Raw genomic sequence first — 19614 nt, forward strand, 5'->3', positions numbered from 1 at the left:
TGCAGCATATTTCTATTCTTTATCGCCTCCAAATGCTAAGAGGAGTAAAAAAAAATCGTTTGTAGACTCTTCATGCATTTCTAGGTTAAAACAAAATTGTTCAGTTCTGGAAGAAAATGTCTCCATATGTTAATGAATTCATAGAATGGATTTATAAATATAAAAGATGTGCTATGCCTTTCTTTTCAGTGAACACTTCATCTATCTGTGAAAATCGACCAATTATGAAAACAATGAGAGAGCAAACATATAAGGAAGTTTATTTTTGACGTCCTGAGGCACTGAAAACAAGTTTATATGCCTTAGCTTTTCCATATCTGCCTTTCTGGAGGTGGGTGGAAAATCAGTCCAGACTTTGAAGCACTTTTAATCTCTGTGCTTTTGTGGTCTTGAGATTTTCCAAACAGCCAATACAGACTTTGCAAATTCCAGTTCAACTTGAAACTCAGACCTCAAAAAAGAGAAGGGTATTGAGTAATCCCATATACATTTTCAAATGCAATTTTATTAATATATTTTAACTCACTCCTAATAGTCTTTAGTAATGAAACTGAAGAATGTATTGCACCAGCTCAAATTATTCATCATATAGCCACATGCAGTGCAAATTTCCCTACACAGCTGTCAGTGCACCTTGCTTCTGACCTTCAGCAATTATTTTCTATTAATAGGCCTTTTCAGATGAGATGCTGCAATTAATACAAAGGCAACTTGATCCTGCTACCCTTACTCACATGAGTAGTCTTGTATGAAAACAGTGCCATTCCTGTGAATGAGACTACTCATGTGCATAGCGAAGTATTGCAGGTTTGGGCTAGTAATGTGTTCGATTATATGGTGGGTTTGGTATGTAAACAAACATTCACTATGGACTCCTTTGAGACCACCAAACACATTTCCCTTGTGACCTAAACTACATCTGAACCCTGGTTCGTTAGCGAGGAAGGTAACTCATTGCTGAAGGTTGGCAGAGTACTCTTTGCTGAACCATTTTTAAAAAGCAAGTTGATGTAGTGGATCATGGGGAAAAAAACAGTGCTCAGGGATGTTGCATTTACAGTCAAATAAAATAACCAAGAGGGAAATTCATTTTTTGGTCTTTTCAGACCCCAAAATATTTTTTGTTTCTCATTCTCTAGAGAACAAAAGGAAGCAATCCAAAAAATTCACTCTAGTAAATTGCTAAATTATATTTTAACCACATTGATTTATTTTATTATTTTATTTTACTTTATTGCTCCCTTGCCTAAAACTAAGAACCCAGCAAATCCACTTCATTTGTTTGCTTTTGTAGAATTATTTTTTTCATTCCATTACAGAGCAGGGTTGAGATGGTTAATGGTGTACTGATGATCCACAGTGTGAATCTCTCAGATGCTGGAATGTACCAATGCTTAGCAGAAAATAAATATGGAACCATTTATGCCAGTGCTGAGCTGAAGATTTTAGGTGAGTAATGTCTGAACAGAATAGGATTGCTCTCATCTTTCTTTTTGATAATTACATGGCTCCATGGTCTGTCATGATAAAGAGATCCTACATCTCCAACCTTAGCAGAATTGGATAAAAGCTGTATAATTAATTTGGCTGGGTTCCTCTTTTCCTCTTTCTTTTATTCATGTGTGAGTGTGTCCTTTGTTGCCTAGGGGTTGACAAGTACTTTTGCTGCCAGAATGGTATCTTTTTGAAACTCCTCCTTCAGTTATGCTTAGTGATTTCTTCTAACCTAACACCAAATTCTGTGTGTGGGACAATGTGCAGTGGGGAAATTCTAACTGTGTGTTCAGATGCACAACCAAATCCCCTGACACACACATACATTTTCACCCCCTCTAACCTGTGAAAATGTAATGAACCCTGTTCATTGCAAAGTTCCCTTGCTATGGTACTCTCGGTGTGTAGTTTCATTGTTTAACATGCACTCTAACATATCTCTGTGTTTGTTGTTATACAGTGAATGCAACATGGCCAATATAATCCTGCTGTAGTAACCTTAAACTTTTCACATCATGACTTTTTGTGCTGCCATAATAATGCATTAACTTAGTAGTTGCATTCCTGGTTTTTGTTATGAAGCAAACAGAACAAATTAAATTGTCCATTTTTAATAATGTTATCATTAAAATTATCCAAAATTAGGTTTTGAAATTCAGACATTGCTGAGAAATTAGTGTGGGGGGAGGGCCCGGGGGAGGGATGAGGGATGAGCTGTCACTTTTGCTGCTGAGTGAATTTTTTGCAAGGCTAGCTTAACAGGTACACAGACCCATGGAATTACAAAGGGATTCTGAACCTTCACATTGTAAAATTACCATAAGTTAGAGTCACACTGCAATACCCTTACTTGCATTGTTTAGTACCTTATGCTTCAGATAGACCCATTTAAATCAATGGGACTGTTCAAGGAGTAAGGTACTACTCAACATATGAAAAGGTCACTCAATTGGGCTATTAGTTTTTAAAATATCTCTAAATTTGGAAAAAAAATTGCAGCCAAAATTGTAAACATCTTGAAAATAAATTATTTTCAAACAATAAAATCCTTCCAGAAAACTAGAAACATATTCTCAATTTTCCACAGCTGGTTTTCAGGAAGAAAAAAGGCAAAACAACTAAAAAACCCATCAACAAACTCTTTGTAACAACTAACAGCTTTGGGTGGATTTGTGGAATTTAAAATATACTAATATTTTGAGCTAATTCCTGTAATAAAGATATTTAATTTTATTGTTGATTTCTCCAGACTTTCTCTACAGCTGCTAGATTTCACAAATAATCTAATTTTAATATGTTGATATGAACGACTTCTTATTAACTGATAGGTTGATTAAATTCTAGTCTTGCCATTGGAATTGGATGCTGGTTTAATGACATTTTTTGTATACATGCCATATGATCTGTATTATAATAGATTCCTAACAAAAAAGTGAAAATGGATGATGAACCATCTGTTAGAAGTCGTTGAAATGGAAGGTGCTGATTGTTCTCTATAGAACTAACATATTTCTTTTTAACAGCCTCAGCTCCCACTTTTGCACTAAATCAGATGAAGAAAACTTTAATTATTACCAGGGGCCAAGAAGTTGTCATTGAGTGCAAACCACAAGCCTCTCCAAAACCAACCATCACTTGGAAGAAAGGAGACAAAGCAGTAAGAGGGAATAAGAGGTCAGAAGTCTCTTCAGTAAACTATGTATTAATGCAGTTAATGTGGTTTCATATGGAAAGTACAGCAAGTGACAAGAGGCACACATATGCTATGTATGTACGAGAGTGCATGTATAGTAGTTACTAGACAAGCTGATTAGTTTGACAGTAGTGAAATTATCTTCCCTGTAGTGGATGGACATTGTTATTAACTTTGGGATCAAAGCTCTGCTGGTTTAAACAATGATGCAGAAAAGGCAAAAAATGGTTTCCTTTTTTGTTTATTCCTTGTTCTTCATTTCAGCAATGCTGCATTTATGATATGAAGGTGCTACATATCTTGTGGTTCAGTAGACAAAACGTTTATAGGCTGTGATTGCGGTGATGACATGAGAACACCACATTTGTTAAAGATAGTTTTACAAGAGACCCAAGCTAAGCTTGACCGCTTGTTGTCAATGGGGTCCTGTCCAAGAGTGCTTTGAAAAACGTTGCACAGAACAACAATACAGTTAAACAACAAGATTAAAGTCTATAATAAATCATTTTGGTACTTAATGGCACATCTGTTTAACAGGCTCTGTTTGATTAAATAAATTCTGTCCAGCTCTGTACTTTAAACACAGTTAAAGCAGCTGCAGGTCAGGTACCAACTGCACTTGTGTTACTCAAGAAAACACGACTATACATTAGAGCAGTTTTGCCAGCCTTGACATGGACTTTAATAATACACAATAATCGTATCTTCTTTCTTGTAATGTTATATGAATGGACCACTTAAACTGACTTGTCTGGCATTACTGTGAAGTATAAAAGCGAGGTCTTTTTGCATTTATATGATACTGATCAAAGCCGTACAGTGCATTTGTTTTGGTAAGTGGTGGAAGGCGAATGTTTATCTTGTTTGTGATCTTTGCAAATGGCAATTTAGTTTCACGTTGTTTTTGTTCTGAAAAAGAAAAAGGACAATTTTTCAGATGATTTTGACTCCTTTTGGAAAGATAAGGCAATGTATGACATCAACTATTTTACCCATTAGTTTATAGATGTGGTTTTGGAATGGTATATTTTGATAATGCGGGTGTGTAGATAAAGGTAAGTTATAAGGCTGATATTAACCATATCAAGCACTACTAATAATGAGATCTGTCTGCCATTCTTTGTTGAACTTCTGTAGTGATCAAAACGAAAGAGACTTTTGTTTTGCCTGGATTTGTAAAAGCTGACTATTTACTTTTATTAAGCTTCTGCATTTGTTCAGGCCATTTTGATCTAACACTTCTTTGTGTTCTGCCAGCTGATGTCTGCTGGTGACAGGATACAGTCCAGAGCTAACAGAATGCCTTTGATTAAACTGAGTTTCATTATTTTTTTAATAATAACAGAAAACCAAGATGTAGACTGTAGTTCTGTAGGATGTATCCAGAGGTATATAGTAAATTATTTGACATTCCTACACACACTGGCGGATCTGATCCCTGTGTCCCTGCAATATAGTCATGACTTTGATAGTATATTTGATATTAAACAAATAGGGCCAAATTCTGCCCTCTGTTGTTTTAGTAGAGTTATTTCTGATTTACACTGGTGCAACAGCATGCAGAATTGGGCCAATGCTATCATAAATATAGTGGATTCAGTTACAAGAAATCAAGAAGTATGTTAACAATAAGCTAGATGAAGTGTACTAAAAATAATAAAAACAAAAACAACAACGTATAAGTAAGGATAGTTTCAGGAAAATAAAATGTGTACCTGTTGGCATACTTGGTATCTGTCTATTAGTGATGGGTGAACTGAAGAAGGTTCTGAGGGTTAGTATGAACACTTATCTGATGCTTTTTCATACATAGCCTAACTCTGGTCTAAAAATCTCATGAGAACAGGATTTCATGTTAGATTTCTGATGCATGCTGGTTCTCGCTGGATTAGAAATATCATGGTGAAAATAGCCTTTTTCATCTTATTTATTCTTCTTAGTTTTGACCATGAGTAGCAGGGGACATGAAGAGGCATTCAAGATAAAAAGAGTTGATTGAACTTTTCAAGTCTTAGAAAGGTTTGGTTTGTGTTCTATTCAGCTTTCACTCAAACGTACAGAATAGTTCTTATGTTAGTCAGAGTGCACCTATCTCTACTGTTTATACCTAGGGGCAAAATCAGTTACAGAGGATCTCATTTCTGACCTTCTGTACAGAATTCCTATAACAATACTAATAGAGTCTATTGGAAGAAGAGACGAGTAAGGCCATCAAATGAAGGACTGATGTGTTGGGGAAGATGTTAATTTTGTGGGGAAGGAGCCTGTTTTTCCCATGCTTTGGAGGACTCTTTTTGGGGACTTATACAAGTTACCTACTACACATTTTAAAAAAGAGAGAGAGAGGAAGGAAAAATACTCTTGTTTTGGTGAATATGGTCAAGTATTCTTTCAGTTAACTTCTTTATATAAAATGACTACCTGAGACCCAGCTTGTGAATCCCTTACTTCCCCTGGTGGGTAGATACTAAGATGAATAATTCCTTTGATTTCACTTAGAAGAGCTTTGAATATCAGGGTAGAGACTTTGAGCTGATTTGGGTTTTCCTTAATAAAGTCTTAACCCATTCAAAATAAAAATTAATTAATGAAAGTATTTTGGATAGTTAGAATGTAATTACCTAGGATGGAATTTGGCCAGAACACAAAAGTTAATGCTATTGTTGTTTCTAGTTTTAAATATTTGGGAGATGCTTAAATGCTATGGTAATCGGTTTCATGTAAGCACTAACAGGAGTATCCACCATAAATGTTTCCATTAATTGTCTGAGAATAGTTTAAAATAGTATTAAAAGCCCTTACTCATCACATTCTATTTGACTCCTTTGCTTTGTATGGTAGAAAATGATAGGATTGACACTATATACTGTCCATAGTTCTTTGTGCTCCAGCTATTAATCTGCATTTGGCTTTTTAAGTTCATCATAACTTTGTAAAACATTCTAGAAAAAGGAATGGACTCTGGACCAAGGAGGTAGTGTTTTGATCCAGAGGAGGCTTAAAATAGAAGTTTTGTGTTTGCATTTGAGACTAATCAAGGCTGGGAGTTGATTTAAGTTCTGAAACAGAAGTTTTGGTCTCTCATGACCTCTTCTTGCAAGGTTTTGGCCACCAAGTCCAGAAGTCATGCAAGATCAGCTATCCTCATGGGATTTCAGACCTCAGCCAGATGTAGAAAACAAGGCCCTTCTCATTTGTAATCAAACCCACACTCAAACCCTAGCATCAGATTCTGGTCTAGACCCTGCAGAAATTCAGGGGAGTGGAATGACTGTTCAGATTTGATGATCCAGTTTGGAGCCCATTTCTAGTAAAAACTAGCTTAGTTCTAGTTTGTAAAGCTAAAGAAGCAGAAAAACAGACGTTTTGATCAAACTTTTCAAGCGCACAATAACCCTTGAAAAATACAATATAATTGACTGGAATTTGCTGTCAGTTACACTGATATAATTCTCAAGTAACTCCATTGAAGTCAGAGATCAGACTCTGTGCAAATGTTATTTATAAATGCTTTAAAATACCTTTTGTGCAGGCTTTTGTAAACCAATGAAATTTTATAATGATTTACTACTTCAGAAATTTTAGTAAGCCATTTCTCTGTGTACTATAATCTCTCTTTCATCACTTTTTTAAGGTCACCTACCTTTCTCCTCTAGATTTATTCTTGCGGCAGTGACTGTAGCTGATGTTTAAACTGATATGTTTGGGGAGTCGTAGGTGTTAAAAGCTTCATAAGACTTTGTACATCCGTTTTTGTTCTCTATCTCTTTTGCATCCAAAGTATTCTTTTCATTTTAAATTCACACTGGATTTTCACTCTAGCTCATTATTTTCATTAAGTGGCCATTAATTATAGTTAAAATAAAATCATCCAAAAGCACTCTAGCAGTGCAAAAAATGCTATTAAGACTCTATTATTACTTCCCATTCAGCTCCCTTTATTTACAGAAGACTAAGTGTAGGGGGGCGGGGAATTTTTGTCCAACAAACAGCTAACTTGAGGAAGACAGTGTTTTTACAGGTGAAATTTGTTTTGTTTTATTTTTGTCTGAGTTTCCTTTTCTTTTGAGTCTAAGCTATAATGCAAAAAGAAAAGGAGTGCTTGTGGCACCTTAGAGACTAACCAATTTATTTGAGCATAAGCTTTCGTGAGCTCACTTGAAGTGAGCTGTAGCTCACGAAAGCTTATGCTCAAATAAATTGGTTAGTCTCTAAGGTGCCACAAGTACTCCTTTTCTTTTTGCGAATACAGACTAACACGGCTGTTACTCTGAAACCTAAGCTATAATGGAGACTTCACCAATGTCCTTTGTATAGCTAGATTTGCTCTTGGGCTATTTTATTTTTCCGATAGTTTTGAGGAATCACTCCATTTCTATTTGTCACCATCAAACCATTGCCCTTAGAATGAAGGTCCAGTGGACTTGTGAAAGAAACCCAAGAGTCACATAAATCACTGTCAGCACCACAACCCTTGCATGTTTCCTCTAACACCTGGTATCTGAGGTCACTGTTTTACTGGCTATATTCACTTGCCCCAGATCCAATGCTGATTTCTGCTCAGTGTAAATATCTAAGGATCTGCACATACTTCTAATTAAACATTCCTTTGAGGTAGATAGATATCTAGCAATCACTTCACCCACCACTGAAATGCAGCCACTTTTCACATGGAACACAACAATTGTTTACCTTCCTGCCAGCGCCATACAAAACAGTTTTAGACAGGAAGTGAAGAATACCTTATTCAGTTAAAGCTGTGGGGGGAATTTTGGATAGTTAGAACTGAATTACCTTAGATGGAATTTGGCCAGAACACAAAAGTTAACACCTATCCCTACACTGAGTGCCATGACACCATTAATAACTGCAAATGACTAGGATCTTTGTTTTACATTTCATCTGAATGATGGCACCTTCAGCTGTACTCCCAGTACCACAGAGGAGCATTTGACACATAATGAAAAGGATTTCATATTGAATCAACATCTGTACTTCCTGCATCACTGAAATATTCACTGGAGGTCTTCCATTCCATTCTTGCGTAAACCTGTTTATTTACTGAGATCTGTAAACTGCTCTTACCAGTTATCAGTTCAAAATCTTTCCACCAGTTAGTGGAGAGTGACAAAGTTGCTGCTGGAATACAAGTTTCCAAGTTTATTATAGGCAAGACTGGTTGTATTGCCTATCATTAAAGTTGTCCAACACTTTCCATTGTAAGAACCTGTTTCCAATTGCTTATAATAACTTTACCAAACTTTAACTGTTTGAATTGGAGGATTGGGCCAAATTGGAGGATTGGGCCAAAAGAAATCTGATGAGGTTCAATAAGGATAAGTGCAGGGTCCTGCACTTAGGACGGAAGAACCCAATGCACAGCTACAGACTAGGGACTGAATGGCTAGGCAGCAGTTCTGCGGAAAAGGACCTAGGGGTGACAGTGGACGAGAAGCTGGATATGAGTCAGCAGTGTGCCCTTGTTGCCAAGAAGGCCAATGGCATTTTGGGATGTATAAGTAGGGGCATAGCGAGCAGATCGAGGGACGTGATCATTCCCCTCTATTCGACATTGGTGAGGCCTCATCTGGAGTACTGTGTCCAGTTTTGGGCCCCACACTTCAAGAAGGATGTGGATAAATTGGAGAGAGTCCAGCGAAGGGCAACAAAAATGATTAGGGGTCTGGAACACATGACTTATGAGGAGAGGCTGAGGGAGCTGGGATTGTTTAGCCTGCAGAAGAGAAGAATGAGGGGGGATTTGATAGCTGCTTTCAACTACCTGAAAGGGGGTTCCAAAGAGGATGGCTCTAGACTGTTCTCAATGGTAGCAGATGACAGAACGAGGAGTAATGGTCTCAAGTTGCAGTGGGCGAGGTTTAGATTGGATATTAGGAAAAACTTTTTCACTAAGAGGGTGGTGAAACACTGGAATGCGTTACCTAGGGAGGTGGTAGAATCTCCTTCCTTAGAGGTTTTTAAGGTCAGGCTTGACAAAGCCCTGGCTGGGATAATTTAACTGGGAATTGGTCCTGCTTCGAGCAGGGGGTTGGACTAGATGACCTTCTGGGGTCCCTTCCAACCCTGATATTCTATGATTCTATGATTCTATGAGTTGAAAGTGTCCATATTGGGTGTCTTCCTCAGGCTAAATATATACATTTAAATCAGCCAAAAGAGTTCAGTTATCTTTAAGGCAGTTGAATGTTGCACTAGAGAAATGGATTCCACCTCTGTCTCTTATGTGATTCTAGAAAAGTCATTTAACCCAAACTGTGAAGAGCTGGTTACTCATGTGTTCCTCATTTTCTGAGTGCTCACAACTAGACCTGAACTCAATGGGAGCTGTACTCTGAAAATATAAAGACTTATACCACTATACAGGTCCTAAGCTTTTCAGTGTAGGCACCCAAAACCGGTGGATAATCTTTGTGTACCTCAATTTCCCATTTGTAAAGTAGGGATAATACTGCACCCTCATTTCATTGGGATGTTATGAAAATAAACTGATTAATATTTGAGAAGAATTCAGATACTGTAGTTAGTGTGGGTATGTGTATGTATGTGTGTAATATATCTTGTACGGTGAAATTGGTTACAGGATTGCTACAATGTTGTAGTGAAATATAAGGATGAGATTATTTTATCATACTTTCAACTACTTTTGCCATAAACTCAGATTGATATTAAAACCATTGAACCAGAGATCTTGTACACCCCGATTTTAGTCAGTGTTTCTTTGTTGTTCAATTAGTTGAAGAACACAGAGCACTTAAATCTAAAAATAGGATAACTGAAACAGTCAGAAATGGACAGGCTTTTATACTCCTTTGGTCTCTCAGTGTAATTCATTTCCAAGTTTGACAGGTTCTTATTACAGCATTGCTCTTCACTGCTATATTTAAGGACCTATGAATGTTTCAATTTTGAGTTTCTATTTTAAAAGGATTTATAGCTCAAGTCTAAAAAAGGGGGAGGGGGGCAGGGGGCTAAACCTCGGCAAGAAGGATATGAGTCAGTAGGTGAAGTTTTACCCCAAAACAGACATATTTTGGTCATTTTATGTCACATTTGAAAATATACGTAGGCTCCCTTTATCAGAGGGGCCTCTGAACTTTATTGGGAGGGATCCGGGGAAAAGCCTGTGTGCTGCAATCGAGCCTTAGAGACTACAACTCCATTGATGCCTTGGGGAAAGAGGGAGAGACTTCCCCCTGCAGGAAGAGCAGGCGGTGAACTCCATTTTGGGGAAAGGAGTGAGATTGCTGCTGTGGAACTCTGTCCATATCAGCAGCTGCTGCTAGGAAGCCAGAAGCTACTGCTGAGAGCCTGCAGGGGTTTTGATCAAGCTGGGAGCCTCAGAGGCTGTTGGTGGCTTCATTGGAGCTGGGGCAGAGACTATTGCTGTGCCTAGAGCTGACTGAGCTGGGCCTGCTGTGAAAGAACTGGGAGTAACCCCCTCTCTGGTTTGGGAAAGTACTTGCAAGGGAAGGGGCAGAGCAGAGAGACCGAGTCTGAGGAGAGGCAGGAGAGTGATCTTCCCACCGAACCAGGACCCAGAGCTGCTGACCTTCGGTGGAGCCAGCTCCAGTCATCAGCAGGGTTGTGCCGCTTGTTGCCTTGGCTGGACTGATGCACAGAACCAACAGAGCGCTGGCTCCAGCTGCAGATCTTTCAGCATGCCCACGCAAGCAAGTGCCTAGGACTGAAATCCAGAGCAGTGTACACCTGGGGTGGGGTAAACGGTGGCAGTGTAAATGCCAGATACATAAGTTTCATTTATTACTGTATATTATATTTGTTAATTGATTTTATTCAACTGCCCCTGTGGATCTAAATGAGTATTGACATTTAATCTTAGTCTGTTATACCCTGTTTCTTAAATGGTTGAGTAAAGGAGTCTTAGCTGTAATTTAAGTATATTGGATATATATTATTTTATAATTGGTATTTGAGTTAGACCCATGCCATCGGTTATTATTATTATTATTACTATTTGAAGGGGTTTATTCCTGGAGGTTCCCAAGGCATGCCATTGAGTGTGTACAGGGGCGAGCCAGGTGGAGGCACTGCCAATTTTAACTTCCTTTAGGAGTAAAGGGACTGCAGCAGAGGGTGAATAGAGGATTCCCACTTATCCAGCGTCGCCACTGGGATACTCAGATCTCCTTTAATGTCAACAACATCAGGCATGCAGGCACACAGGTGAGTGTTGCCTGCTCCCGAGTAACCCAGGGAAGAAAGGGGGGTTACATATATTAACGTAGTTTTATATTGTAGTAAAACAGTAGTCTCTCTGTACTTAAGGTTCCCAGCAACTTCCATTACAAAGCTATTTTAGTCTCCTATAACTTTAGGATGGAATACTGGTTTAGGCTGAAAATTGCCATATTTACTGCAAAGGCAAAGGAATATGTTTCTGCAAAGTCTGTGGAAATTTCACCAAACTTTTTTGGAGTTAAAAGCCATTAAGTCATTAGCTTCGACGTAACATTTTGACTTTTGTCTAGTGTTTGCTAAATTCCCTCTAGCTCACAACTGCTTGTTACAACCCATTCACATTTTCCACGTACATCACTTATGGTTCCTTGAAAAAGCATGTACCAAATATACGGGAAGAAAATAGGCTGTAAATAAGTAAAGTTAGCAGCGAGTTTTGTTGTGGATAGTCTGGGGATCCAATCCTGCTTCCACTGATTTTAATACAGGTTATGGACCCAATCCTGCCCTCTGATATGAATGGGAGTTGTTTGCCATCAACTTCAGTGGAAGCATGATCAGATGATATCATAGGTGTCTTGTGAGAGCATGTTGCTTCTATTGGGTGGTTGCTGAGCATTTCTGAAAATCATTCTTTGGATATGGATTTAAGCTCTCTCTTTTTTTAAAAACAAATCCTTGCATGTTGGTAAAATTTTCAAAAGTGCCTAAGGGCTTTCCATGACACGTAGGCTCCTAAGTGACTTTTTAAAATGAGACTGAGGCTCCTAACTCACTTAAGCCTTGCTACACTGAGTAGAGCAATGCCTAAATACCTTTAAGAACCTGGGCCTAAAGCACTTAAGTCTCAAATGTCACTGAATGGTACTAGATGTTCCTAACTGCCTAAGTTTGCTTTTGAAAATGAGACTTAGGCTCCTAAGTAACTCAGGCCTTTTTGAAAATTGTGTCCCAGGTCTTCAATTATCTCCACAAAAGAAGGCCACTCAGAAGCTTCAGCTAGGACAACATGAAGCTACCTGCCTTTTGAGAAAGCAAGACTGGAAAGGGCACATTGCAGGTGTACTCTGTAGTGTCCACTGGCTGCCATCTGTCTTCTGTGCTGTTATTCAAGGGGCTGGTTATTATCTACAAAGACTTAAATGAACAACATGCCAGATTCTTAGAGGCCTTCCTTCCCACATGGCCCATAACTCTTTGTCCCGGGGTGTACCTCACAAGGACTGGGGGCAAGGATTTTTTGTTGTGGACCTTTGCCTTTAGAATTTGCTCCCACCAGAAATACATCTGAACCTGGTCATGTCGAGTTCATCTTTTGTTCAGGTTTTCTACTAGCAGCAGGCCTTTTTAGTCCTCATATAGTCAACAAGGCTAGTAATTCCAGATCTTTTGTCAGGCTAGTTGGCTTCACAGCTGCAAGGTTATTCAGAGCATATGCACCCTATCTTCAGGAAAATGTGCTTTGATTCTGAAATAAATAAAGTGTGCCCCAAAATATATGTTTATGGATGTGCATGCAGGCAATATATTCATTTCTTTATTCTTTCTAAAAAAAATTATTCAATTTATCCCTATGTTGAGTTGATGACTTCAAGGAAAGTCCTACAGCAACCTCTTAAGCCTTCTTCTGGTCAGTGCATGGCCTAACTTTCCCACTGGGTAGATGATTCCTGTTTTGTTTCCTGCCTCCACTTTTTTTCTTAATTATTGGATAACAAACAAAAGCAATCCTACAGCTCCCTAGAGAAGATAAAGCTGAGAAGCTCAATAATTCTAAGCCGCAAATTATCTCAAGGTACTTGCTCTGTTGTGCTATGTACACCTCCACTTTCAGCATTCTCATCTCAAGTTAATTACCAGTTGAGCTAACAGTTGATAAATATTTATTCTAACTGTGGTTCATTTACTTCAGTTACAATAAATGGTTACCCAAGATTCTGTATGTGCACCACATAGGCAGAACTTGAGCAAGTCATTAGTTGCTTAAAGGCTTTTCTTTGCTTAAGGCCCCCTAGACTATGACTTTCAGCTTAATTTGTCCTTAATAGAAACTACATCTTAAATTCTTGGAAATTTAAGCATCTAAGTACATGCTATCAACTGATTTCCCCCCCCCCATCCCCAAATGGCACTTTAATGATTATGAAGTAGTGAAGAGAGAAGATTCTGAGGACATTTAGAAAGAGGCATTTCATGACAGAAATTCTTATCTACCTTGGAGAGTTATGCAATCACTTCTTTTAGTTTTTTGCATAAATCATGGTCTAATTTAGCTGTGGATTGCTCATAATGGGAATTAGAGATCCAGTTATAAATTAGAGAAGGGATACAATGATAACCTTGACTATATGATAAAAACAAATAGCAAGATCATCTCCTAGCAAAAAAGGATCTTTGTTCAACAGCAACACGGTTGTGTTAATTGGTCAAATTAAACTGGTTAAAAATGTAGATCATGTGATGTTTTTGTCTGTACTCTTAAAGAACTCTTATTCTGATGTGAAAATCTGAATTCTCTTAAAAAGAAAAGGAGTACTTGTGGCACCTTAGAGACTAACAAATCTATTTGAGCGTAAGCTTTCGTGAGCTACAAGCTCACTTCATCAAATGCATTCAGTGTGAAGTGAAGTGAAGTGAGCTGCAGCTCACGAAAGCTTATGCTCAAATAAATTTGTTAGTCTCTAAGGTGCCACAAGTCCTCCTTTTCTTTTTGCAAGTACAGACTAACTGCTACTCTGAAACCTGAATTCTCTTACTTCACCAGGGAGAATGAAACCAGTAAAAATGTGCAATCTGGCTACAGTGTATGTAGTATAATACCCCTGCATTGAAGCCACCCCTTCATTCGAGCCAATTACCACGATTGCAACAGTTAGTTCCAGAATATATATTGCCAGACAGACATAAAATAATGTTTTAAAGAGATAAAGAAAAGGAGGCAAGAACAATTAACTGATCTCCATCTTTATGTGGCTGGCAGTTAAGTTCCTTTATTCCTCATATCTCTCTCCTCCTCTTGGACTTACTTCTAGACAGGATCTCTCTGGTATTGATGGGACTAGCTTTATTCAGTTAGCTCTTCATATCCTCTGACACTTGCTACTTCTTCAGAAACAATGCCAGACCACTGTAAAGTTCTTCATTCATAAACAGTTCCAGAGTAGAGTCATTATGTAAGGGGACCATTGCCCCCTTACTAACATTCAGTGGGGGTGTTTTAGTTGCTAGTTCCCAGTACTAAAAAGGGGGAAGGATTGATGGGGAATCAGGACCCTGAGACTGACAGCTCCCAGGAACAATGGGGAGAGGCCAATGCTCCAGGTCAGCCTGAATGACAGAGTGGGCAGGCTAATCAGGGAGTCAGGAAGCCAGGGAGGTCCTGTCCTCCATTTGAGCTGGAATTGCCTGGGTCAGACAGAGTATGGCCGAGCTAAGGAGAAAGTAGGGGCCCAAGCTGAGCTGGGGAGCAGAGCTGTGCCAGATCCAGAGGGGCCAGAAAAGCAGCCCAGAGAGAGCAGACCCTGTCCTGGGAGCAGAGCTGCAGCCCCAAAGCCAGAGGCACAGCCCAGAGAGAGCAGACTTGCCTGGGAGCAGATCTGCAGCAACCAGAGCCAGAGGGGCCAAGCAAAGCTGCCCAGGAAGCAGAGCTGCCCAGAGAGAGCAGACTTGCCCTGGGAGCAGAGTCACAGAAGCAGCCTGCAGAGCAGACCTGTCCTGGGAGCAGAGCTGCAGCAACCAGAACCAGAGGGGCCAAAGAAGCAGCCCAGGGAGCTGGGGGCAGAGCAGCAGCAGTGCAGAGAGAGTGGTGGAGCTGGGGCTGGAGCAGTCCGGAGCTGGGTGCGGTGAGCAGCTGGGGAGAGCGAGGGGGACCCTGGGCAGCGGGCCCAGCACAGGGAGACGCCTCAGCCAAGAGGCTTTGCAGGTCAGGCTTGAATCGTAACCCCGACAGGGTGGAGGCGACACTGGGAAGAAGGGTCCTACCACTGAGAGCGTGAGGCCACCACCAGAGCGAGTGTCCAACCCACAGCATCCCTGCAGCACAGCCAGGGCCTGAGAAGGAGGCCTGGGACTTACAAGGAACAGACTGTGAACTGCCCTGACATTCCAGAGACACTGTATGTGATGTTCTCTGCCACAGAGTGGGTTGATGTGTTTCCTTTAACCTTTCCCATTTTTCCTTATTCTTTTAAAAATTAATTGTTGATTAAATAACTTGCATTTGCTTTAACTTGTATGTAATGGTCAGTGGGTCAGAGAAGTTCCCAGTGCAGAGAGAGTACCCCGGAGTGGAGACAGCCTAGCCCCTGTCCTAGGTGACCACGCAGTGTTGGGGGTCGAGCCCCCCAGGAATCCTGGGCCCAGACTTATTGGGGTTTATAGGATTCTGCCAGACAGGAGAGTGGAAGGGGAGTCCTCAAGGGCAGGGAGGCTACTGGATAAAGGAAGCGGGAGCGAGGACTCAGATCCTTTCGCTAGCCTACTTCACCGGAGTAGTGCAGAAGCCAGGAAAGTTCCCCACAGTAGAAGGACTATTCCCCCGCTTAAAATTAGTTTAAGTCCATGATACTAAGAGGGTGGTGAAACACTAAGAGGGTGGTGAAACACTGGAATGCGTTACCTAGGGAGGTGGTAGAATCTCCTTCCTTAGAGGTTTTTAAGGTGAGGCTTGACAAAGCCCTGGCTGGGATGATTTAACTGGGAATTGGTCCTGCTTTGAGCAGGGGGTTGGACTAGATGACCTTCTGGGGTCCCTTCCAACCCTGATATTCTATGATTCTATACAGAGGCTTAGCAATCTAATAGATAAAGCACTGGACCAAGACCCAACAGTTCTGAACTCTGTTTTCAGCTCTGACACTGACCTGTTGTGTGACTTTGGGCAAGTGACTCACCTCTCTGTGCTTCTGTTTCTCTGCCCAACTTCTCTTCTCTATTTAGAATATAAGCTGTTTAGGGTAGGGAATGTGTCTTGCTGTCTGTTTGCATGGTGCCTAGCAGAAGAAGACCTTGGTCTCATTTTGGGCCTATTGGCACAACATTTATGAAAATAATAATAATAGTACACGCACACACAGAGTGAGGTGTTTCAGCAATGCAAAAATGTATTTAGTTTGTAGGCTATAAGTTTCATTTGTTAATTAAGATGCAAAGAAGATAATTAGGAAAAGAAAAAAAAAAGTCCCAGAGAAAGGAAGGATAGTCAAGAAACAAACTAAGATTAGGGGAGGGGAGTCCTGTTGGTCTCTGGAAGAGTATATAGGTTTCAGGACTATCCATCTGTTTATGGCATGGTACATAGGTTAAGATATAGGTCAAACTTTTCTTGCCATCTCTTCGTGCTCTAGCAGTCAGTGTCCAGTGTCAAATCGGAGACTGTGACACAAAGGCATGCACACAATGCGAGTTTAACACATGAGCCAGCAAAACTCATTCTGCACCAGGGAAGCACTTTCCTGAGGCAATTCTTTCTGATTTGAAGTAAATGTAACATGGCTGGCATGTCCCTTTCAGGACAGCAACACCTGCAGCACCAGGAATTACTTACCTTTATTGTAGATGTGAGGCTATTTCTAGAATCAGAGTCACTGAACCTTTGGGTTAAGATTTGGACTAAAGATGTTATTAATTTGGCACCCTCTGCTGCAATACACTCAGTCATTCTCTTGCCTATCTAGCTCGACCCTCTGAATATTGAATTTCACAAAATGAGTTTTGAGGTCTTGGTCCAATTTCTAGTGGACAAGTTTAACATTGCACAAATCACAATTATATTTTCCATTAATTTGATACCCTATTGACATTCTCAGCTGCCTGGTCTTATAAGTATTGGATGGGAATGGAGACTGCACATCCCTCTCACCCCTAGACGGTGATAAACTACAGGGCAGGATGGAGGGACATTAGTGAGCCTTGCACTTAAAACTCTCTTTGTATTGTGGACTGAGAATATCAGTCTCTCTGGATGTCCATCCCAAAGCTTTCACAAGCATAAATGCACTTAACTTTTAAAGGGATGCAGTCAATTTAAACATCACATATCTACCTGAAGACTTTGTACCTACTTTTGTTATAAGCAGAACCTAAGATTATTATAGCTGGGAGAGGCTAAATTTTTTTTTTAACTTTTAGTTTATTTTATACATCTGGAAGCACTTCATACATCATCAGTTTCACATATCTATTGATTATCAGTTGTATTGCTGGTGTCAGGCAGTATCATGATCACATCAGTCTCATACCCTGCTCTGGTCAGTATAAATGTCTATGCAAATTGTACACACTGTGGGTGGGATGCTTGCTCCACTGAAGTCACAGGCAAAACTCCCATTAACTTCAATGGGCCAGGATTTTACCCTGTTATCTAAGACCCCTGTATTTTGCATGTTCCTTTCAGTATTTGTCATTAGAGAGCTATTTTGCTACTGCTCATAAAACAAATGAGAGACAATTATATAAATGCTAGAGAGAAAGGACTCCTAATTTTTTTGAGTGTATGCAACTGCCTTCCGTTGTAGTCAACTTTAAAATTGAATGAGGCTTTTTTTTTAATATACCAGCAGTAAAAGGAGAGAACTCACTTATTGATTTATTTTTAAAAAAAGAAACAATTGAGTCAGCTGTCAGCACGGTATTTGCAAAGATATTCAATGAGTAGTTGTCTATATTTTCCACTCTGCCCTCCCAGATGCCACTCTCTACATTCTTTTTTATTATTTCTTGCTCAGTGTTTGTAAGTCCTCACAATGTATTATTAGACACTAATATGCTGTTTTCTCCCAGATTATTAATAAAGGTGTTAAGTAAAACTAGCCCCAGCATTAATACCTACTGTTGCTCACTAGAGACCTTACCCAACATGATAGATTGCCTTTTATTAGCTGTCCTTCAGCCCATTTTCTGTGTATATAAAGGTCAATAAGCTCTTTACAGAATGGTCACTCCATGAGAGACCCTTATCTCTTTGGTACATCTGGGCTGAAGCTAATCAACCTAAAGATGTGAAATGGGTGAATTGAAATATACTATGGTGCCATTATATTCACTGTGCTAACAGTTGTTTTAACATCCCTGAAGGTTTAAAAATTTACAGATTCCAATTAAAAATTCAGGAAGCTCTCTGAGAAAAGTATGTTATTTTCATATATGCTGATTTAAGAACACCATGCATAAAATAGTTTAATCACATTGTCTAATGTTGTTGGAAAGTGATGATATGGTGTCAGACAAGGTGATGTAAATCAGATAACATAATAACAACAAAATGCACTTTCAAAGACTATTAGGTATGTGCTGTAGCATCTGAAATCCCTTTGATTTTCACAGAGCTCTCTGAATAATCCAAGACAAAGGCTCTCCATGCTCTCCTTTTTCCTATTTTTGAAGCAGCTGTCACCTTTTTCAGAGTATTCTTGGCCATCCCATACTGATTTCTCTGCAGGAACAATACTAATTCTTCAAGAGAATCTCTCTTTAGAGTTCTCTTTATATCACCCTTCACCCCCTTCTTTCTCCCCATTTGTTCCAACAGACATTTTTCTAATTCTTTTGTGGTTTTCTCAGACCCTCTTTCTGTCCCCTTCTGGAGATATTCTTCACTGCTTAACATTTGTAGTCGCTACACAATCCTGTGTGAGGTGCCTCTGGTGTGGGTTCTGCCTCCTAAGAGGTCCACCAGCAAATTTATAAATGTATAGATTTCAAGAAGGAATGGACCAGTGTGATCCTCTAGTCTGACCTGCCGTATAACACGGGCCATAGAACTTCCCCAAAATAATTCTTAGAGCATACTTTTTAGAAAAGGAAATCCAAGTTTTATTTTAATATTGTCAGTGATGGAGACTCCACCACTTTGGTAAATTGTTCCAATGGTTAATTTCTCTCACTGTTAAAAATGTACACCTTATTTCCAGTCTGAATTTGACTGGCTTCAACTTTTAGCCATTGGAATCTGTTACATCTTTCTCTGCTAGATTGAAAAAGCCATTATTAAAGATTTGTTTATCATGTAAGTACTTATCAAGTCACCCCATAACCTTCTCTTTGTTAAGCTAAATAAATTGAGCTTCTTGACTATATCACTATAAGGCATGCTTTCTAATCCTTTAATCATTCTCATGGCTCTTCTCTGAACCCGCTCCAGTTTATCAACATCCTTCTTGAATTGTGGACATCAGAACTGAACACACTATTCCAGCAGCAGTCGCACC

At 39.6% G+C, this 19614-nt stretch overlaps 1 protein-coding gene across 2 annotated transcripts in view; it reads left to right on the plus strand.

Annotated features, from left to right (window-relative positions):
- Window positions 1-19614, plus strand: part of CNTN5 (contactin 5) — a 969593-nt gene that overhangs the window by 799247 nt on the left and 150732 nt on the right. For both annotated transcript variants that reach the window (XM_073337877.2, XM_073337885.2), the window contains exons 12-13: window positions 1320-1449; window positions 3018-3168. In XM_073337877.2, coding sequence (XP_073193978.1) covers window positions 1320-1449; window positions 3018-3168 — 281 coding nt within the window. The remainder of the gene's footprint in view (window positions 1-1319; window positions 1450-3017; window positions 3169-19614) is intronic.

The sequence above is a fragment of the Lepidochelys kempii genome, chromosome 1 (assembly GCF_965140285.1).
Source record: "Lepidochelys kempii isolate rLepKem1 chromosome 1, rLepKem1.hap1, whole genome shotgun sequence".
In the NCBI taxonomy this organism is placed as follows: Eukaryota; Metazoa; Chordata; order Testudines; family Cheloniidae; genus Lepidochelys; species Lepidochelys kempii.